Source organism: Orbicella franksi, chromosome 13, assembly GCF_964199315.1.
Source record: "Orbicella franksi chromosome 13, jaOrbFran1.1, whole genome shotgun sequence".
NCBI classification, from domain to species: Eukaryota; Metazoa; Cnidaria; class Anthozoa; order Scleractinia; family Merulinidae; genus Orbicella; species Orbicella franksi.
Window position 1 is genome coordinate 7670472 of NC_138157.1, and position 23396 is coordinate 7693867.

The 23396-nt window shown below is 39.8% G+C and overlaps 1 protein-coding gene across 1 annotated transcript; it reads right to left on the bottom strand.

Moving 5' to 3' along the window:
• Nucleotides 1–1166: 1166 nt before the first annotated feature.
• On the bottom strand, nt 1167–22302 carry LOC145465392 (ranBP-type and C3HC4-type zinc finger-containing protein 1-like). The gene is made up of 11 exons (XM_081449173.1): nt 22003–22302; nt 16929–17097; nt 15795–15962; nt 14501–14657; nt 12459–12552; nt 10923–11660; nt 6378–6559; nt 5746–5857; nt 4032–4310; nt 3049–3192; nt 1167–1592 (listed from the first exon to the last, which is right to left on the bottom strand). Exons 1-11 carry the CDS (start codon nt 22204–22206, stop codon nt 1512–1514), a joined length of 2328 nt encoding a protein of 775 aa, XP_081305299.1. The 5' UTR covers nt 22207–22302; the 3' UTR covers nt 1167–1511.
• Between the last annotated feature and the right edge of the window lie 1094 nt (nt 22303–23396).

Below are 23396 nucleotides of genomic sequence, written 5' to 3' on the forward strand. Positions count from 1 at the left end.
CATCTATATAAATTTTATTAAAGAAATATCTCTAAACTTTTAGCTACTGATATTCTCGTACTGATTTTAATCGGCTTTCATCGCTTCAATGCGCTTGAATTTTCAGAACCGGGCTCTTCTAATTTGCATAATCCGTAATCGGCCCGTGGGCATTACGGGAGAATAATGCCTACAATTCAGTGACAATTAACCAATCAGAGCGCGCGTTATATCGGCCACAAGCCAAAGCCATATAATAATTTAGGTTTATTTAGCAGTGGGGTGTTACTTTATGACAAATTATTTATTGCCACTTAAACTGTATTCTTATCACGTGTACATTCCCCGGGTGTAAATAGAATAACATACTGGGAACGTCATCAATTAGACAACTTTAATTAATGAGTAGATACAATTTCTGTCCAACCAATTAAGTTAGATCCTCGTAAAAATATGTGTTCCTGTTATAACTGATATGTTATCTAACGGATTGGACCCTGCTAGACCTACAGGGATAATAAAAGGGAAAAGAGACCTGTATAGACGCGGAGCTCTACCTTGGTCCCAGAGGTTTCCTCTGCTGCTACTAAGGCAGAGAAGCGGAGTGTCACTGCTCTTTTATCAATTTTATTGTCTATAATTTGTTGGGATTATTTATTATTTTTAACCAGACTCGAAGCGTTTCTATTCTGGTTAATTAGAGCCCAAAACATTAAAAAAAAAAAATTGGAAAGTAGAAGCAAAATGCAAACGTAGAACTATTTCAAACGAAGAAATCAAATTATTCCTACACCGGGAGACAAAAATTTCTCAAGTCTCGAAAGTCGCCTCGAGTCCGGGATGTTATAATGTACTCAAACCGCCCACCCGTACGGTCTTATGCACGGAGAAACCAATTAGGTTTTCGGAGCTCGGTGGGCTTACCAGAGGTCTGGTGCTCCACTCTTGTGCCCCTTTGGCCTTGGGGAGCTGCGGTGCAAGAAGCTAAGGATGATTACTCGGCTAAGTCCAGCCTTGCTAAATATGGAATAAATTTATCTTTTTGTTAGTGTAACGATAAGAACGTCTTTTTTGATCCAGTCTACGGATCAGACCTTGCACCGCATGTGCTCTGGCAGGGTATGACTTTCCCTCAAAGGCTATCATTAACGAGCGTGTCTGCAGCTTCTGAAATCTTTGCAAAGCCAAGCCGAGAAAGAGTTTTTATTGTAAAGGCAACTTCTCTTTAAAACCCTAATGGTATTCCCTGCTGAAAACTAAGCACTGCAAAAAGTAACAAACGAGTATTGATCAAATGAAATAGTTAACCTGAAAAATATGATATAACTTGCAAATGGGCACATTTTTTTTTCGTCACACAATAAGTCCTCTGAACACTTAAAGTAAATACCCTCATTACATCATACATTCATCTCTAGTTTCAAGTGATTATAACTTCTGTTTATCACTGGTTTAAAAACCGTGCCTTCCTCTGTCTCAAGTGCCGGGTCCGGCCATTATCCCTAATTTCTCGTTGTATGGAGCTCTCCTTACTAGTGACAGTTTTTACATCTTGGATGGCACCTTTTGCCTCCAACGCGGCACCTGCACCCCCCTGAGATGTCTCCAGTACCCTGAAAATAACAAGAAAACTATCAAATCCCTGTCTAAATGCACGTAAACCCTCAAGATGGACACTTTCTTTCAACAGAAAAATAATTTATAGTGGTTAATCTACAATGAAAGAGCATCAAGCGAGAGGTACACAACGACGGATTAACTGAGGAACGGTGTAAATAATTAACTTCGATAGGCTTTAATATCTCGCTATTTTACTCAAATTCCTCGTCCAACAACAGCATGTGTGTTAGCGACGTTGGTCAATCGAGTTAATAGTAGGGACCTTAAGCACCGACGACGAATGGGACGACGACGACGAGTAAAATTGTTGTAAGACTGGGTCGAGGACGTCGTTCACGGCGTGAAAACCAAGTGCGAGTACATGTAAACAGAGCTGAGTTCTTGTAAACATGGACCTAAAACCATCGAAAAATTTTGTCATGTCTTCCTTTCGCGAGCTCCAAGACCTGTTTCTCTTGAGCTACGAAAACGGTAGTATCGATGACAACACATTTTCAGTCCTACGTGAGGAATTGATGTCGAAAAATCCCGATTTCTCATACGAAGAACATAACAGGTTTTCACTTGAAGAGATGAATGATGCCGAATTTTCGCCCGATATAATCTAAAACGACCTTCACGGTATAAAATTCTATCCTAAAAACATAAGCGAAAGCCTACATGTAGATAGGAACCAGAAGAAACGAAATACAGAGTCATTTTTCAATTTCTGAATTCATTTAACTTCGTAGTTTCGCTGACAAGCAAATTCAACAACGGACAAATCGCCGACAAAATAAGGTTATTACCAACGATTTTTATACCAAACTCGCCGTAAAATCTAGTTGATACAAAGCTAAGAGATTAAATAAATAACCAACTTTCATTTCAATAGTTTGATATACATTCTCTGCCTGAAACACAGCGTTAATAGATTAATACTTACTCACGTTCGCTCAGGACGGCAAACCTGACGTTTTGACGTCCTAAGCTTTACGTGGACGACGAGTCTAGCATGCGCAGTAGCGCGGTAAGGGGAAATTTTACTTCCGGTCGTCGTCCTCTGGGCTCGTCGTCGTCGGTGCTTAAGGTCCCTAGTACTTTTCGTACGCCGTCCTATCTTATTCTTAGAACTCATTAATTTAATAGTTCATCACGTTTAAACAAAGGATATCATGACCGTGAAGGTGTTTGGAAATCTGACCCTAATCAGCAGACATTTTTACGACTTTATTTCTCCGTTTTTCCTTACTTTTAGTTTGGATCGAGAGGATATATCAAACACTTAAGACGGGGTTTATCGCATTTCCAAGCACCTCGAAGTGCGTCAAATTAATACACTCCGCTGCGCGTCATATTTCGAACTCTTAACTAGGTGTTTGGAGATGTGATAACACACGGTCTCTCTTGTTTTTCGTGTTTTATTTATTACTTAAATATTTATAGGGAAGAAGTGGACAGGTGACTTACTGCAGGTCCCCATCTGGGACCTCTGGTGGCCCAACAAATCTCTGTTCTACACATGCTACACTTCATCCAATCACAGCCGTCTTTCTTGAGTAGAATGATCTCACACTGTGGACAGTGCATTGCCTCTCCTCCTCTCACCATGCCCTGGAAAACAATGTCGCAAATTGTCAGAAGATTTCTGCTGACAATCGTTGTTACTGGTCAGTTCACGTATCCACAGTCGGGAATAAATTCTTGTCAGGGAGTCAAAAGAGGCAACGTGACTTTTTTCTTTTCGACCATCTCACTTTGTTTAGGGATAGACAATTTTCGACTGGGAGGGCGATTGGGTAATTAACAAAAAAAAATCCTGGTCGAGACGAAGAGACGAAAAACATTCGCGTAAGCGAGCCACGCAAAAGACGTGCAAATCGAAAACTATATTGTTGTACGACCTAATCCTGAAAAAATCATCCCTCAGAAAAATTGCTCAACACCCCTAAAAAGTACAATGATCCCCCCTTATACCTAGCTCCTCTATGACGTGACATTGTCAAAAAAGGAAATTACCCGAGGTTGGAAAGTTTGTGATATTGTTTTTTCTATCATTTGACGTTTATTAACCGTTGCAAGCACGATTCGTTAAAGCAAATCTCCCGCCACTCTACAGTAAAGGCAAAGTCTGCATACGAACCAAATGGCGCATCAGGCCGGCACTTATCTCCGGTTTCTGTAGCATGAAACGACTAGGAGCATTTCTACTTCCCCCTGAATGAGATGCTAGTCCATCGCAGGCTTACCCCCAGCATTAAATTCGCCGGTACCCATTTGTACACCTGGGTAGAGAGAGGCACTGTAAGAGTAAAGTGTCTTGCCCAAGAACCCAACACAATGTCCCCGGCCAGGGCTCGAAACCGGACCGCTCGATCCGCAGACTAACGCACACACTATGAGGCCACCACGCCTCCACGCCACTCTACAATCCCTTTCTGTTTGTTGTTTACCTCAAGAAACTGTTGTGTTTGCCTCGCTGCCTCGTCATTTTGTGCTCTTCTTTTGAGATCATCTTGATACTCTTTGCAGTTCATGTCGGCATGGATAGCTTTACATGTCAAACAGTTCGGTTGTTTACACACAGGACAGTAGAAAGTGTTGACATTGTCCTCGTACACACACCACCCCTGACAGTTTGGAGTTTTACAATGAAAGCTGTTCGCAGCTTGACTTTCCGCCGTGGCGAGGCTTCGGTTCAAGAACTTGTCGAAATCTTGAGGAGACAATAGCTGAAAAAAAAAAAAAGAGTTTGAAACTTTTTGAAGAAGTATCTTTCTCTACTGTACTACAATTCACTAACTTTTTGACATCACTGAAAAGGTTTCAGGTCGGCGTCAAGAAACGTTTTGTTTTTTTTTTTCCGCGCGGAAATAGCGACATTTTCTAATACATTCTGACATTCAACCCTTTAAATTTTTTTTTTTTTAGCTGCTGTTTTGAGGAGTTCAGTTACCCTGACAGCTTTTGCAGTTAAACAAGTAAAGAGAAAGAGAAGTACGGAACACTATATATGGTCCTTAAGAAGAGAACCTTGTCTTTTCAATTATGACAAGATTCTCATTGACAGATGACCTCCCCCCATGGAATTGTAACATCATATGTGTACATTTATTGCAGTAAGGCCATCCCCCCCTTTTCTTCGTTTATTGTCGAACGCGTTTTCTGATTTTGGGTCGGTCGGTCGGTCGGTCGGAAAGGGGAAAAATAAAATTGGAAAAGGAGTCTGGAGCTAGGATGCCCGGTACCTCAGCATATTATCCGTGGAGCCTGGAAACAACAAGGTGTGGTTACAAAGCCAACATGGCGGCAATGGAGGAAGGAAAAATCGACGTCGTTGTTAAAATCAAACGAGAACAGGGAAAAAAACTAAAAATCTGTAAGGCAGAAAATTGCTTATGTTTCAGATTAAAGTGACAATTATTTAAAATAATGTGTCATTGCCTTCATTGCCTTCATTGCCTTCTGCGTAACCTTTTTTTTTTTATTATTTTTGGAAAACGTTAAAATCTAGGTCGGTCGGACGACGCTAAACAGAGAAAAGAAAGGGGATAGCCTAATCAACAAAGGAAAATCGTATATGCAGCGCAGGCGCGGGTCCACACCGGTTTCCACGAATTCAGAATTACTTAGAAACCAAAAAAGGTTACTTTAGGGAGAAAAAAAAATTCAGAACATTTCTTAAGGGAGCATGACCCTGGATCCCTCTAGAAGGCACTCGTTCTTTCGAAAATCAGTCACCATTTATCCTAGATCTGCGCCTGCAGCGCTACAGTCAGGGAGATTCAAGCTGGGGGCTATTTAAGACTTCGATAGGTAAATACACTTTATAACATCCTGTCTGGGAAAATGTGAGTTAAATACGATATTTTGCTTCCAGAGTGGGTTACTTTCAAATTTGTAGTTTTCACACCCTTAATTATGCACATTCGATACTACCAAAACTAAAAACTACCAAATTTACTCAAAAGCAACAAGCTCAGTTTAGATGGCATCTGTCAAACTGTAACTGTTTTGAAAGAAGCAATTCCTCAGAATAATAAAGGATGCTTGATCAACTTGAAAAGCTCTAAGAAGTTTTTAGGGGTGAAAAGTTGCGTAACCACATCGCCCGCTTACAGCTGTAAATAGCCTTTTGTTCGAAATTTCAAGTTACAGTGTACTCACCGCTTGAATTTCTTGGCCGGTGATAGTTGCGTGACAGGCGTAATCATCTTCCTGATGAGGACACTGGACTTCAGGATCTGTTGCCAGGCGAATGTGCTCAGTAAGACAATCCCTACAGGAGAATACAAGAGGAAAATAGACAGGGTTCATTGCTTGCCTCTACAGCAACAGCAACAAAGACAACGACAATTAACAACTGCAACAACAACAATTAAAAACCATAACAAAAACAGCAACCAGTCCACACTGCTGGTCTGTAAACTCCCAGCTAAACTTTGAACTGGAAAAAGGCAATTGAATGCTCCATTAGATTGAAGGCGCTAGCGTTTTGAACGTCAGTCAAATCCTTACAGGAAATCAGAGAATTGTGTGTGTGGCTCTTGGGAGAGCAACAAAATACGCAAATGGTGGAAACAAAGCAAGGGAAACAAAACAACATCAACGGAACGGTTTTTGCGCTCGTTGTTTCTTCACTGTCTTAAGGCCAGCAAGCTTCCTCTTTTGTGATACACAGTATTACATACACTCCATTCTACCCAATCATTTCCTGTAGGTCATAGAGTGACAAACTCTGACTGCCTTGTAAAGGTGTATTAACAAGCGTTACATTAAAAAAACTCTTGATCGCTGACCTGCAGAACCTGTGTAGACATTCCCTGAGTATCACTCCATCTCCAGGCTCCACTGGAACAAAGCAAATGCCACAGTCAAACTCTTCCTGGTTGGGAATGAGGCTTTGTTGGGCGGTCTGGAGAAGAGTGACAAAGTTTCGTTCCCTAGCAACCTCCTCTTCCTGTTGTCTCATCCGCTCAGCCTTCATCAAAGACAACAAAACTCCAATTGTGATAACGTATAATTGTAAGAGATTCTCGTTAAATTACAACTTCCAGATCATACACCAGGTTTCTCTCTCGTTTGTTCTTAATGTACTCAAAAACTTAAGCAAACCACGACGGCAACGCGAACGCCACTAAATAAAAGGTTAAATAAGTAGAATAGCTATGCACGTGGGTTTAAAATCTTTGTACATTTCTTCGCCGTCCTCTGAACAACAGCACCGTGAAATGACTAAGTTCTGCGCGTTTTGGAGAACGCGGCATTATCAAAGTAAAAATTAGAGCATTGAAAATATTAAATGACAAACGAAGAAATAACTAACGGTTGGGAAATCAACAGTCAAATGAGGGGAAAGTTACACTTAAAGTCGCTACATTCAGCCTCTATTTACTTTCCGAACCAGCTCAAGTACGGTGTTAACCTTCTCTAAGCACCGCTTCAAGGCTGCTGGTTCTATATGATCGTTACGATCACTACAGAAAAAGTTGAGCGATCCTTTCGATCAGCGGTTTCCGCCATATGACCGCTACCATCGTTAAGATACAACTAGATCCTATCCCATCAACCGTTGTAGCAAAGATGGCTACAACCGCTGGATAGTAAGTTTCCATATGATTGCTACGACCGTTGGACTTTTCTCCAGCCATCGTTAAGATCAATTTCGAAAGCAGCTTTTAGTGAAAAAAAATTGCATGTGCCTGTAACCTCGTTCCCAGGGCCTCTCTTTTTCCCGCTCTTTCTCGCTGTTGAGGACGAGAGGAAGAGACACTCGGCAGTGGGAACGTGGCTATTGCGCCGTTATCGCAGATCCTGTGGAAGCTCTACTTATTGTAGTGTTCAGCTACTCCTTGACCTCGCAGCATACAGCTTAGCTATTAATGAAGATCTAAATCCCATCACTGGGACGGACGTTTGTTGCAATTGCTTATGGACCACGTCCTCGTGATGTACAGTAACTAGGCTCTTTCTTCAGTGCAAGTCTCTTGTGGGACTTGGTACAGAATTCACTCAGTGGACTGAGTTGCCAGGCATCTTTTTCTTTTAAAACATAAGAACTAATTTAGTGCGAGTATTTACTAGCGTCACTGTTTACCTTTTGCCTCATAAGCAGAAAATCCACTACGCCACATGTAAATTCGAAACATTTGAAGAGCTGGTGAAACTTAGAAATCGGTCAAACGTTTCGCTTTTTCAACTCGCTTCACACAAAGAGCATTTAAGACATTGGACCCAAATTTCTATGGACAGCTAATCGTGCCATTCCTTTATTAAACTACAGTTTAAATCTCTGTACATGAAGCACGTTCGGACTGAAGTGCTAAGGTTTACGCCACAACTAAGATTCCCCTACAAACAGTCATAATAGTGCTCTTATGCTTATTCCCAGTTTCTCCCGGTCGTCAGCTACTGCTACCATAAAGAGCGACAATAAAAGTTAATTGCTTCAGCTAAGTTGTTCGTATATTATTTCACATATCTCAATAAAAAGAAATTAAAATGATATATATTTGATATTTACATTTGCAATGGGCCAAATGAAGAGTTCATTTGCGACAAAAACCTCCTTAATCACAAACTATCTGTCTAGAAATAACCCTGTGCTTCGTGGACATTTAACCCACGGGCCACTGTGAAAAAGGCAGATAACGAGACCAACCTAACAGAAGGAAACGAACTGCAAGCTACGACGAACAATCGGTAAAGAGCTTAAATGAAGTACCCTTAAAATACTCGCAGAGAGTACATCAAAGCTTAGACTCTACTTGGGAAACCTACTTCAAGTCTGGGTTAAACGAAGCTTAATTTAATTATGCAACTACGTCAAGGCACAGCCGAAGTCCTTTCTGAACCCCTTATTGGTTTCATCAAGGCAAGAACTGGAGCGTATGGTAGTTTAAACGTTGGTTAGGTGTTTCGCCTTCAATCGTCATTTTCGGCCAGGAGAAATCGTTGCAATTCGGTGCTCAGTAGCCTTTCCTCACCCTAAGGAAAAGGCGGAAAACAAGATTAGAAACATTGCCAAACAAAACATCTGAGGCGAAAAAAAAAAAAGAACAGCATTAAAAGAGGGCAAGCGACACGTGCAGAGGGACACAACATTCGTAGCTAAGAGAACAAGACGCAATGGCAAGGTTACGGAATCAAAGTGACCACGTACGAAGATCCTTGAAAAGCTCACTCCCTGAAACTTTTGCGCAAACATATTCTGTGTTTTAGGCAAACTTCAGTAGCATTCCATTCATGTGCCAATCAAAAGGTCAGTTTTTTACATTTCTAGAGGCACAGTTCCAGATTTTGTGGAAATTCGGGCCAAGATCGTGTAGTGTAATGCAAGTCAAGATACTTTTGAGTACAACGTTTGTTTTTTTGGTTTAGCTTGACGGGCGCTTTTATAGACCTTGCAAACAGCAAACGATTCCAGTTCTTGCCTTTTTGACTATTTTATTTCCACAGTTTATTTGCGATAATTATGAGGGGCCGATGGCTTTAGATCGCCGATCAGATCCATAGCACAAAGTCACAATTCACACTGATCAATCCTTCTTGCCTAACCCACACCCTAAACCTCTCCGACCTACTGACGTACAAAAATATCAACTGAAGGTAAAACTACTGTCTCAGTCACTACTCCTACTATATCGATGGAACTGGAAGACACTCAACAACCTGCATACGTAGAGTGTGATAAAACATTCAAACACAGGGAGGTGGTAGTCATTACGTGACAGTAAAGATTTGAAATGGATTATCTTAACGCTTCATGAAATTAACGCGAATTGTAAAGATTAGCCGTACATTAATAACTACTTATTAACCGAGAGTGAGGTCTTTACGGGAAAATCTCAAACCGAGGCCTTATTGACCGAGCGATAGCGAGGTCAAAACGGCAAGGCCGAGGTTTGAGACTTTCCCGTCAAGACTGAACGTTCGAGGTTAATAAGTTGTTTATTGTATGGCTTTTTGGTTTGGTTTTGGGGGCCCGTAATCGGCCCGTGGGCAGTACGGGAGAATAATGCCCTGCAATGGGCAAATCAGAGCGCGCGTTCTATCGGCTACAAACACAAGCCTTATAATAAGTTGTAATAATTTTTGTTGACGTTAATTTCAGCGTCAGTGATTCAGCGGAGCGTTACTTTCTGCGCCCTTAATTTCCTCCATTTTCGCCCCAAGTTCTCGACGTGTGCCATGCTAAGCTCATGAAAGAATTGCATAAATGGGTTGGAGGGGAAAAAGGAAAAAACATTTATTGATTTATTGATTGATTCATTTATTTCATCAGGATGCAATTCCGCCACTTCATTTATTTATGTTTATTTTGTTAGGGTGCAATTCCGCCGCTTTATTTATTTATTTATTTATTTATTTATTTATTTATTTATTTATTTATTTATTCATTTATTTATTTATTTAATTAACTAATTTTTACTCTATTTTGTTTTATTTTATTTTATCAGGGTGCAATTCCGCCCCCATCATGGACACTGTGAAGAACGTTCGACGAGGCCAGATGACTTCGCTTAACCCCTTCGTTTACGGGTAATTTATAGTCTACGAACATTGTTTGAATTCCGGATTTTCACACTTAACATTACTTTTTCCTCTTCTCTTAAAAAAAATGTTCCTTTGAGTAATACGTGGCGTTTATTTCCATTATTTTAAAATTTTAGCACCTCTTTCGCGTCAATTTTGTTTATCATTCGGGAAGTAATTTCCCTTCAAATCGCGTTCACTTCGTACAATATGGTATATCGATGACAATGAATATATCGATTTACAGTGTGTATTTTAAGTCTAAAGGCCAAATAAATAAATAAATAAATAAACAAACAAATAAATAAATAAATAAATAAACAAACAAATAAATATTTAAATAAATAAAATAAAAGGAAAAAAAATGAGCCCGAACTGATGACATAGAGCAGATAATACGCCAGTGAACGGGGCTTATGCCATTTGTAAAATATACATCGCTGAATGTTTTGAAATAAGGTGTCTTCACATCGTGGCACGAGTAGATGAATGAGTACGAGGAACAGAGCTTTCGCCTCTGTGGGATTCAGAGTGGTTTAAACTAAAAGGTCAAACTGAAAGAAATACTAAATGCCTTACTGTTCTTTTACTCTATCCACATCTGCTACGTAAAAGCGCTACATTTATTAACATTATTTTTAAAAACTAATTTTTAAAACCTTCAAAGCTCAAAGCTTAATCACGAAGGCAGGCGTTAGTTTCTTTAGTGGAATAAGCCAAATCTACAAACGTAAGTACATGTACTAAAGCAAAGAGAAATGCGAAGCAATGGATGAACTCAGCGAAGGTTTCGTGCGAAGAGTACATACCTGCTGAAAAAGCGCCTCTGATCTCTCCTCGGCAGCAATCCTACTCCTTTCTCTCTCGTCCAACCTTGTTCCATCAGGTACAACATAATCAGACGGCCTGTCCGAACTACACATTTCACAGCCGGGTCTTGTTGGCTGATTAATGAACGTGCACGTGGGACAAGTCCATCCCAAAGGATGCCCGTCCTCCTCAGTCGGCTGTTGAGCGATTTCTAAATTGTTCACAAACGCCTCCTCTTGAGGACGGTCGGAATGATTGGCCGCATCCCCCTGACTGCCATAATGTTGACTTAACATGTTGCGTACCTGGTCTATAGTCATGGCGGCAGGCACGGTGACAGGCATGGTGGCAGGTTCCGGGTTTTGGAGTGGAATGGGTGGACTGTGGCGCACCGTTGGTAATGGCTCCGTCCTGCTACCGGACAGTGTGGAACGCTCTCCTTGGACTGGCAGGGAGGGAGTACTCGTGGCGCGTCTCATCTGGGTCGAAGCCGCGGCGCTACTTGCAGCGCTCACTGGTAAGCTTGTGGGCACGGACGAGGATGCGGAATTCCCGCGTCCAAGTCGTTCCGCATCGGACTTTCGCAATCCAACCGTTTTACCAGATAAGAGATACAAGAACACAGTGTGCCCAGACTGTCTCACATTTAAATCTTGCAAGGTATCCTGGGACCTGGGTATTTTTTTGCCCACAATCCACTTCTGCACTTGGACTGGGAAGCCATATCTGTCAAACACCTAAAGAAGGCATGCAATTAGCTTGGTTAGGAGGTCAGTGATCGGTTGTACCGTCCAGAATTAACAATGGTCAAGATATCGCCTACTGCGCTGTAACGCTTGGTACTTGAAGGGGTAATTCCTTGAACGAATGAAGGCAGATTCATATTTCAAGATTCGTCACCCCGAGGATGACTTATAAAACTGTTACAATGCGATGCTTTCATTTCGTTATGAAATTTTGGACATAACTTGATTGGGCGAGAAATCAAAGCATGTTAACGAATAATTGGCTTTCAAAAGATTAGAAAACTTTTTTTTTTTTCAAAAAAATCTTTTTCTCGCCTAGAAGCTCCGTCTGATGAATTCCAAAAAGAGTATTTTACTATCGATTACATTTTGCTGTTGAGCATTAATGGACCTTTTTGACCTTTTTTGACACTTTTCCAATCTTCTTCATTCAAACAAAAAATTCCCTCAACACTCGAGTTATCATGCCGAATTTAGTAACTATGCTAAGTTTTAAAAGAATCCGTTGCAAAGTCATGGAAATACGGGACTTACATTTTCCAATTATTATCAGGGAAAACGCTTGCCCCAAGGCATACATTTCTGTCTAAAGACTGGCACGTTTGGGGTCCCATATTTTCATGAGTTTGTAAGAAATTTTCAGTAAACTACGCATATTTACAGAAATCGGCATGATTATTTATCCATGGAGGTGTGTTTTTGTTTGAAAGAAAAATACGAAAAATTGTTGATAACGCAAGATGTCAAAAAGGTCCATTGTGAGAGAATAGGGATTTCCTGACATATTACCTCCTGTTGCAGTCTCTCTATTGTAGCTGTTGGTGAGACTTTCATACTGAATGCACCTCCAGAAGATTCTTTATCTTCAACCACTACTCGTATACTACAAAACAAAGAGCACCGTGAGGGTCCGTTTTTAATACTTTTATCTACACGAGCAACGGCAACGGCAACGAAAATGTCGCCAAACAAAAGGTTTAATGAGAAAAACAATTGCTATGCACGTGGGTTATAAGTCTTTTTATTATATAGACGCGAGTGTTTTACTGGAAAATACACCACTCGTAAATTTCATACGAAACCACATCCGGGACTCGAGCGGCGTATTTTCCACATCCTCACTAGTGAAGATATCGATGATTTCACTGATATCAAGTTTGTCTCTTAAACTGTACTTAAATTCGTTGGTGTGTCATCGAAACATCTTCGGGTCTTCCTCGGAAGTCTTCGGCAATCTACGGTAATCTTCGGAAATCTTCGGAAAATGTTCGCCAACGTTCGTGTGACCTTCGAACAAGTTTTGGAAAATCTTCGGAAATCTTCGGAAAGTGGTAGGAAATCTTCGAAAAATCGTCAAAAACGCCGTCATCAGTATGTCTATATAATTAAAAGAACATTACACGTTAGCTCGAAGATATGAATTTTATGCTCTCTTGGCAAGAACATTATCTCACTCTTTCGCTGCGCTCACTCGTAAGATATTGTTCTTGCCACTCGAACATAAAATTCATATCTTCTCGCCACCGTGTAACATCCTCTATGTACATTTCGTGACGTCCTCTGCAAAATAACAACGTGAAATGGCCAAGTTTTGCGTATTTTGAAGAACGTACGACGGCTAATGTTTCGTCGTTTCATCTGGAATTGATCGCTGGCGTTACATCTTTAGCTTGAGCAAGGTTTTAGAAAGCTTGGTGTACAGAACAGTTCTAGATAATTGCGAAATTCATAGGTAAAATATAAATTCTTTTTTTTTTTCAGCCGTCGCCGTTGTCACTGCTTAAGCTCTCTTGTAAAAGTTACTCAAAACCGTGAAACACCGGTTGACACCCAATGAGACACGTTTCTCGTCTTGTTCGAGAGACGCGACTCTCGTCTCGCGAGACACGTTTCGCGACTCCCTAGAGGCCAGTTCGATGCTACATTTTCCCCCTGGAGTCTCTAAGGCCTCTAAGGAATTTAGAAGCGTTGGTTTTAGTGGAGGGAGAAAACCGGATAACCTGGGAAATATCCTCTGAGCAAGGCGAGAACTGACAAGAAACTCAGAAGCCAGTGGATAAGTGTAAGTAGAAACAAAATTCATAACAATTTCTCGTTACATGCATGTAGTTCATGATCTTCTCACTTAAGAAAAAGGTGAACATATAAATTCACTTGCCATGCACATGGGACAATGAAAAAAAAAAATGAAAAAACTTCAGGAAACAATCACATGATCTAATCCACACCAGGCATACGCTCTAACTACAGAGGAATAAGGAGAACAGTGGCAAGCTAGACCACTAAATTTTATGTGGTCATATTGATTTAAGAAGGAATCCACCAGAAGTTCGACTAACAAGTGGACAAAAACTTTATACCAAGATCATTTGTATCATATTGCAAACTTCTGTGCGACTGTTTCAAATATCTTCTGAAAAGAAATCATTTCTAGCGACACTAAATGTCGAACATAAATTTTGAATTTCATGTAAAACACTTGAAAGTACTGGTGAAATGACACTGATGATGAAATTTTACCTGTGTTTGCACAATTTCTCTGAACTTTGAAATATATTTTTTCATGTTTCCACGGGAAATTGTATTTGGTGTTATTTCAGGCAATCATTTATATCTTAAGCTTTTAGAAACTGTAAAATGGATTGTTCTGGTACAAGATTTTTATCCACTTAAAACTAAAACTGCTTGATTTCCTACCAGATTTCGTCTTAATCTCTGGAATTACAGAGAAAACAATTCAGATGAAATAAATTATCTAGGATGGAACAAAGGTCAAAATGATGATGAACTTCCCCGTTCATAATAACAACAATAACCAGATGCTTTCTTACTTAATTGAGTCAAGTCCAGAGTCCATTGTCACAAAGACTGGGTTCTTGAGTTTAATACTGAGAGAAAGCTTCTGAACTGTCACTTGCTTTACAAGTTCAGCGGCTCCTTCTTGATTCCCGGTCCTTATGGCTTCACTCAGAGTTAAGCAAATAGCATCTAAAACAGGTTCGTACAAATATCAGTCAATCAAGGTTAAAATCCTGGCGTTAGCAGTACAGATTTAACGGTACACATACACGTATTTTGCCTCTCCAGTGTATCCCTTCATCTCTTCTAAACATGAGTTCCAAAACTACCCCTTCTTCTCCCTCTCCTTCCATTTAGGACCATGAAAAAGGCAGTTGAAAGTACATCTCATCAACCCAACTCTGCCCACTTGAAGAGAATGATAAATACAATTGCTCTCCTTTCATTAGCTGAAGAAAGTACCACACCACACCAACAGCACTATCCACTCTTCAAAGACAACCAGCAAACCTGCAGTCTAGCCAATTTTTAACGCCCCCCCCTCCTCTACCCACCCACCACACACACTTTATACATAACATATAGTTCAGCCAAGCCTAAGAGTGGAGCTTCTGGGCTGGGTTGTTCAAAGTCTGATTAAGCTAACCCAGGATAAGTGAGAATTTTGATTTGAGTTTGGTAACTTTGCGGTGAGGTTTTCTGTTTATAATATTGTTTGCCCTTCTGTTTTGAGTTTGAAGAATCTCAAACAACACAAAACATAAGTAGTGATCAGAAAAAACATTTTTATACAAGAATTTTTATTTCAGTAAACTTTTAATCCCAGTTTAGTGTTAATCAGCTTCCAAACAATCCAACCCTGATAACAATAAGTTAACGTGGCTTGAGCCTGCAATCTGACCTAAACCAGTACCTGGGCAGTAGTCAACTTAAAAAAAAAAGTGATCTCGATGAGCTCTAAACTTGAGCCTGTGATATTGCCATGTGCTACTGGTCAGCAGATAAGACGTTTTGACAGATGTAAATTGACAATAACATTGATTTCCAATATCAAAGTTGTACATTGTAAACCAAACTTGCATGTCTCAGCCAATCTATTACATGTACACTGCAGCTGGAGTAAGGCTGCCATGTTGTGCGACAGCAGCGGCATCATCGTCATCATGCGTATGAGCCCAAGAGTAGTTTAAACCACTTGCCATGATGACTATGTGAGAAAAGCAATTCAGGGGTTCCTATGAGTATGGTGCTCCACTTGGTAGCCCTTCTGGCCACCAGAGCGCTCTGGTGGCCATCAGTCCACCCCTACTGGGTACATGCACTTACCAATCTTTGAATCATACTCTCTCCTTCTCTGTGCACTTCCTCCATCTTGAGATGGAGGATCAGAGGTTCTTGGTGTTCCAACGGGAGATGCAGATGCTTGACCTGTTGGTGGGGCCTCTGGGGCCGCACCCCAATTTCCCACATGGTTTTGCGGTAGGTTCCTGGTACCTAAAGAAGGACAGAACAGGTTAGTCTATGGGCGATTAACTAAATACTAAATCATAGCAATATTTGCAGAAGATAGCTGTTTGCTGAATCAAAACAACAGAAAAAGCCTTCAAACTTCAAAACATTAACTTTCTGTGGTTTGGCTCAATGTATCTTGCCTAAATATTAACCATGGCTCAACCAAACTCACCTGATGTGCTGTCAGAGCATGTACCAAAGAAATGCCATTAGGTACAAACATTTGGTAGTACACTGTCAGAGTGCTCTAAACAGTTAGCCATACTGCTTCAAGTGCCTAAATGGCCAACAGGGTATTTTTGAGCTTTTGGTATCTCTATAACATGTTAAAAAGTTCTCTTAAAGAAACATTTTCAATTGATTCTCATGCTTAAATTTTTGACCTTAATTAAACCGAGCTTTGACCTAAAACCAAGCTTCTAAAGTTGACGGCATAATGAAAGATCGGTGATGCATGACATCACTTCAGGAATGCGTCAAAGCTTTGTGTTTTTATTTGGCTTGCTTGATGACATCAGTACTTCACCAACTTCTGTTTGTTTTTGCTAAAAGCTGTTCAAAACTTCACCATTACTAAAACAACAGTGACATAAACTAGCAGGATTTGGCACTTCCTGACATGGCGTCATGACCCATTCAGGAAAGAAAACATTTTTGTGCACTGACTAGTGGTCAACTTCATTGGGCACAGCTGAAGCAGGAACTTTAAAGCTCTTGACTATTTATTTTAAAGGTGAAAAAGCATCAGAATCCAATTTTTTTTTTTAGAATATCTTTTAACACATTATAGACATATCAAAACTATAAAACCCTGTTGGCCATATAGACACTTGAATATTTGTCAGTCAATGTAACCCAACAATCAAAAACCTGTACTGGAATGTCACAACATCTTTAACACAGTGTACTGACCTTTGGAATAATAATACTCTTAATAGTGATGATTACCTTGAAGAGACCGCACAGTGTTCTGGATAATGACAGAGAATTTCATGCCATCAGATTCAGGGCTAACACGCAGGCCATAGATCAATCCACCTTGCACACGGATTTGGTGCCAGGTGGCATTAGTCACCAAGTATGCTATACTGTCAGATAACTGTATGCTTATCGTTACCTGAAAGTGAAACATAGGCAAAATTCCATTGACAACAAACATGCAATCTTTATTAAGAATAGAAATAAATTTTTGCTGTGCACAGCACTTTGAATTGAATTGCATTTGATAAGAATTTACAAAAAGTGCTTATGTGCTGTGTTTTAAAGAGATGTTTTGGAAAAAACCCTTTATCAGTTGTAAATGTTAAGCGTTAGATGAAGACAACTGTGCAAAAAAATGTTTATTTTGATCTAAAGCTTAACATTTGCGACTGATGAGGGGGGTTTTCCCGAAACGTTTCTCAAAAACACCACACATTAATAAGCACTTTCTGTAAATGTTATTGAATGCAATGCAATCATTATGTACAACATCCATGCATCGCTGCCACACATTTGGTTTGTTGGCATTCCCGAGTCCCTCAAGAAGCCTTTGCTATGCATCATTACAGACTGCTTTGTTTCAAATTTCAAATGTTAATTTAATGTTCAAAACTCATTCAACCATAACCTCCCTTCCGATATCAAAATATTTCTTTACGAAATAAAGCTACTCTGTAAATCAAATCACCTACTGAACAAGATTGTTCAATCTCACTTTATTTCAGACTCTCATTTCCATTGCCATCTCCAAGAAGCTTTGGACTTGGCCAAGAAATGGAGAAATGTCTGAACTGCATTTACAGTCAACTTAACTACAATATCTTGATTTGCATACAGTATTTAGTGTTCCTTAACTGAATGTTATGGCTGCCCATGCAAATGAATTATACAGTTATTATTATTATGAAAAGTCAAAATTGGACCAAAGCATCAAAACTACTGGATTAATTAGAGTTACTGTCCCTTTATAAACAGACCAACACTTAAATCAACATTAATTTAGCACAAATGTTAACTCAACACTATAATTATTGTAAACTATGTTTCATCATCAAGGACAGATGTTCACAAGTTACATCAGTCATTTTGTGAGTGAGAAACATTGAGAAGATACAAGATCTGAACATGCATATCATGCCAATGCACAAAAAACGTTTGCGACAGATCTGATTGAAACAGCTGGCTTCTGCTGCTCTAAAAAAGATTATTTTACACAAGACTGTTTTTGTTGGGCAGATAAAACAATCCAGAAAAAACTTTGCACTATTTGAGCAGCCGGGCTAGCACCATCATGCCAATTACTTCATCGTGATTTAACTCAATGCCTAAATTAATGCCCTATCAAGAAACTCAGAAACTCAGTCTTACGAATTTATAGACTTTCAGAAAAGTCCTTCATCTTGTTTATTCATTACCTGCCAGACAAAACGACTTCGTTGCTCGCTCGGCTGTTTCACAATCTTCACAACGCTGCTTCGTGGCCTAAAACCTCACAGCTCACTTTACTAACTTAACTATTTTATCCAGAAACTCATGAGGTCAACTTGTGGTAAGTCTGGCTTATTTTGTGCATTTGCACATACAGACTTCAGTTAGACACTTTACTCTCACAGTACCCTTGTCTAACCAGTACACAGCATAAATGGGTCACACGGTGCCAGCACAGTGTTAAATGTAACTTTACAATATTCTACAACGTAACCTGCAATAGACAAACATAACACCTGTATGGAGTAGCAATACCCATAGTTGTTTCATGCTACAAGTTAAAGCCATTTCTAACTTCTCCAACCATTTCAAATGAAACAGACATTATTTAACATACTTATACTTGCCTATACAGGTCTACCTGACGAGTAGGATTGAACAAAGTTTGAGAGAATAATCAAATGACAAACAAAAGGAATTATGTCACAAACTAAATGAATTTTTGATTTAAATGTGTTGGTACATGATGGCAATTGCTCAAATTGCATTCTTTCTGCCCCTCATAACATGCGGATAAATCTTTCTGACTAGTTTTTAAGGTTTTTTAAAACTAGATTTTAATAGTAGTTGTAATGTGTAGTTCAAGAAAATTTCCATACCTCCCCCACGGAAGGGAATTTTTCTAAGTCCCCCCACCCCTCTGGAAATTCTGATTGAGCTTCATACATTTCTTTAAATTTTTTGGTGTTACAGAACCCCCCATCCCCCAGGAAATATTTCCAATCCTTCTGTGGGGGGACTATGGATATTTTCTGGAACTGAACAATAGTTAAATATTGATAGATATCATGAAGCTTCTTAGTAGGCTTTTAATTATATATATTTTAAGTGTCCCCAATTAGAATATGGGTGTTTCTCCTTGACTAGCTGTTACTGACACATTTGAAAAGTTTGATGATGATGATGATGATGATGATGACTGAGGATGATCACAGTACTGTATATTAAGTACGACATGGTTCAAATTGAGGCAAAACTCAAGATAATAGTTTACTCAGGCAAAAAAGCACTTCAGAGGTAATAAAAACAAAATGGATTGAGGACTGTTAATCAAGATGTAGATTGTTAGTCAAGATCTACCATGCCTGAACTTAAAAGAACTTACCTACTTTGAGCTAACATGAATTAAAATAGTAATACAATAACAAAATGGCAGTTTTTATACTTGAGACGCATTATTCGTCTAGACGAACGTGGGCAAACAATTGGAGTTTATCTGGTTACGGGTCCCTAGTTCAAAGACAGGCACAAGAAGCATTAAAAACCTCCAGACAAACTACCCTTCGTAGTACATTGTTTAAGATGGTTGTCTTGATGGTATCCAGTCGTTTTGCCAACGAGTCGTTTCGCCAACGTCTTGTTCGCCAACATCTTAGGTCGATTCGCCAACGTCCTAAGTGGCTTCTCCAACGTCCTACCGGTCAATTCGCCAACGTCTAAATAAAAGTTTACCTTCACTTGTGTGTTGTCATTTATTTCATTCCCTTACCTAGAGTTATTTTCCATGCAAGAGCACCTCATTATTTACGACGACAGTATTGACAAAACCAAGCCGATCCGGACCAATAATGATCTTGAAGGTTGGCATAACGCACTCAATCGCCGAGCGGGGGAACAATGCAGTTTGCCGTTGTATTTATTAATCGAGTTGCTTGATAGGGAGGCAAAACTTACAGCCGTGACAATCAGACTTGTATCAGACAATAAACTTAAACAAATTCAGCGTAGTGTCACTAGGAATATCCAGGCTAAGCTATTTGCAAGCTGCAGGGAAAAGTACGTGAACAACGAAAAGACTGCCGCCCAACTACTCAAGACTTGTTCTCGACTTAACGGACCAGCTCGTGCAAACTAGAACTTCTCTGTAAATAGGATAAATTAATTGGTTTCAGATAAATATAGGTTTCAGTCAGGTTTTGTAAATAGGTTTCATAGGATTTTTGTGCTTGTAAATATTTGATACTATATACTGTAATAAAATTGCTGTTGTTATTTACTTGACATTCCATCTCATTTCTAACTCGATTATAAGGCTGGAAAATGAAAACAAACTCTGTTTGCTTTTGAAGAAGGAAAAGATATAATGTTAATTTACATCGTAATGCATTATCCGCGAATTGGAAGCCATCAAACTTTTGGAAGCCATCGGACTTTGGTATTCAACAGTCAATTTTCACCGTGAAAATTACCGCGATGTAGCACCCATGAGCCGGCTTGTGAAACTATCAGAAACATGCAAATTGATCTGCAGACAGTCAAGCAAAACTGGCAGTGACTTAAAATTTCTTGACCCAAGGATCACCCAAGGATCAGGATTGCATTCCAAACATCAATAAGCAGCTTTTTTTTTTCATTAGTACTGGATATATGACGTTGGCGAATTGACCGGTAGGACGTTGGCGAAACGACTTAGGACATTGGTGAATCGACCTAAGACGTTGGCGAACGAGTCGTTGGCGAAACGACTCGTTGGCAAAACGACCGCAATTCGTCTTGATGCATAATATTTCTGGTGCCCATCTTTGTACTAGAGATCCAGATGGATAGTGTGTCTCAAGTATAAAATGGCCAATAATGTCACCACTATAGCTATCATTTAAAACAACTATTACACTACACTACCCATACCAGTTCAACTTGGAGCCCAGTATGTGATTTGGTTCTATGCAGTGAAATTCTTGCTCTCCTTGTTCAAAGGTTGGATAATGCTATCCATGGGTTGCATCCACCTTAAAATCCCCCACCCCCTAGGAAAACCAGGCACAGTGGATCCCAAGAGTTAAAGAAACTGTTTCATAAAGTGAAATCTCACTTTTTAAAACCTCCAAGGAAAACCAAGGAGAATTGGGTGTGATAAAAATGCTTACTTAAAATGCTTACTAAGTACTAATTCACGAGAAAGACGTTATCAAGTTTAGGCTTGTTTCATCAAAAAGTTACCCTCAACAGCAATGAACCAAAAGGGCCAAACTACAGACTACAGGGCCACTTTTAACCATCCACCAAACGAGCCAGCTCGTTTGGCTCAATTGCTCCTTTGTTAACAGAACAAAACTGGCTACACGTACTCATTCACTGCCAATCCAAACGAGCCGCTACATATATGGACCTGGGATTTAACGCGTGTATAGATTGTTCCTCGTTCTTTCATTCACTGCAGAGCCAAACGAGCCACTAAATAAATGTACCCTCAAAAGTGGCCCTGTATTATGTTGTTGCTCAACAACCAAGAGCCAAACGAGCCACTAAATATATAGACCTAGGACTTAACGTATTTTTAGATTTTCATCCACTGCCGAGCCAAACGAGCCATTAAATAAATGCACCTTCAAATTAAAAGTGGCCCTGTATTGTGTAGTTGCTCCGAAAAGAGTAAACCAACAACACAACTCATGAAGGAGCACGTTGCAGCTACACCATGAATAACAGAGTCCATTCATAGGCTCTGATATTTTTGGCAGTTGGTCGATTCTCTTCATTCAATGTGGAATAAATTCAGACTGATTAAGCTAGACACTATGTGCCCAATTAATCAGTTCACCATAGATCTTACCATTCCTGTAGTTTCTAGCCTTCCTAATAGTCTGTACACTCCTGTACTTCCTGATGGTCGACTACAAAGCAACTGGATTCGGGAGTAGATGTTCGGTTCCGCAACTTCGGACCATCGGTTTAGCTGAATGTCGTAAAAAAACACAAACGCCCGGCATTCTGCGAACACCGTTTCAGAATGCAAAGCTATCAGTGACTGAGCCATCTGACTGAGAAGACATTGAATTAAGTACAAGTTGAAAAACAGTACTCGGAGCTGAGCGGAAGTCTATCGAAAATCGAAATCGAAACTGAAAGCATGCATCATCATAAAGCAAACGTCACGTGACTGTGAGTCACTCAATAAAACTGGGTCTAAAACTAGTTAAGTAGCGGTTGAGTACACAAATAAACCTTGGCCTCGTTACCAGTAACAGCGTTCCCTTCGTCAGCAAAAAGGCAACTGGTCACAGACAGGTGACTTGACAGGAGATATAAACAGACGGAGATGATTGGCTAAAGGCAATCAACCAACTATCTACCAAACAGGACAAGCGATGACCTCTTTATTCCTAGTCCATCGAGCGTGGAATCAATCCCAAGCAATAAACGTTCCGTCTCTTGCGTCACGCTCGACTGAAGCCGGCAGCTCGTCTCTACCGTCGATGATCTATCGATAGGCGGGAAGAATGATTATCATTGTCATGTTACAGTGGCCATCATTTATCAACTTTTGCCCACAATAGAGAGAACACTTGCCGTACTAGGAGGCCTCTTTCCCGAAGAGAATGAATCAGTTAGCAGTATCGTTATATGACAGCCGGGATGAAGCTAAGGTAGCTAAGTGTTATCTTTTGGACGAATTTGACGAATTTGGTCTAAATTAACACTTTTGTAATTTGCTTCCTCCCTTTCCTGTATTCTAAGACCACGTGGGAAGATCAAGATTCAAGCTGACCCGCTAGTTAATTTCTATCTGTATTTATTTTTCCTATATCATTGTAAACCATCTTTCGTCAAGTTGTTTTTTGACTGTAAATAGTGTGCGATAGTGTGCGATGATTAACAAACTTTCTCAGGCTCTAAAAAAGAAAAAGAAAAAGAAAACAACAACAACAACAACAACACCAACAACAAAACAACAGAAAACGGATTCACAGTTTACTGATACCCTACTTTAAATAGCACGAGCTTATAGAGCTTTATACATGAGTGCGATTAATCGATCTTAACAAAATTTCCGTCTGTTTTTATTTACCAGGTGTAGAGGAAGAACACAGCTTATTTTGTGGGTGGAAACAACTTTTAATTAAAAACAAATCGGAAACGTTTTCCATCAGGCACTTATTCTGCAGAACTTCCCACGGTATAAGAGTATACAGTATACGAGTGCTTTTGACGATTTCTTAAAAAATA

What these genes read in the sequence shown, in the direction of transcription:
- LOC145465392 (XM_081449173.1), bottom strand. Translation starts at nt 22,206, where the DNA reads ATGGCTCAGTCACTGATAGCTTTGCATTCTGAAACGGTGTTCGCAGAA. An exon ending in GGCTAGAAACTACAGGAATG is followed by an intron (nt 17,098 to 22,002) that starts GTAAGATCTATG and finishes TTTCACTTTCAG; the next exon opens with GTAACGATAAGCATACAGTT. An exon ending in TGTCTACACAGGTTCTGCAG is followed by an intron (nt 5,858 to 6,377) that starts GTCAGCGATCAA and finishes ATTCTCCTGTAG; the next exon opens with GGATTGTCTTACTGAGCACA.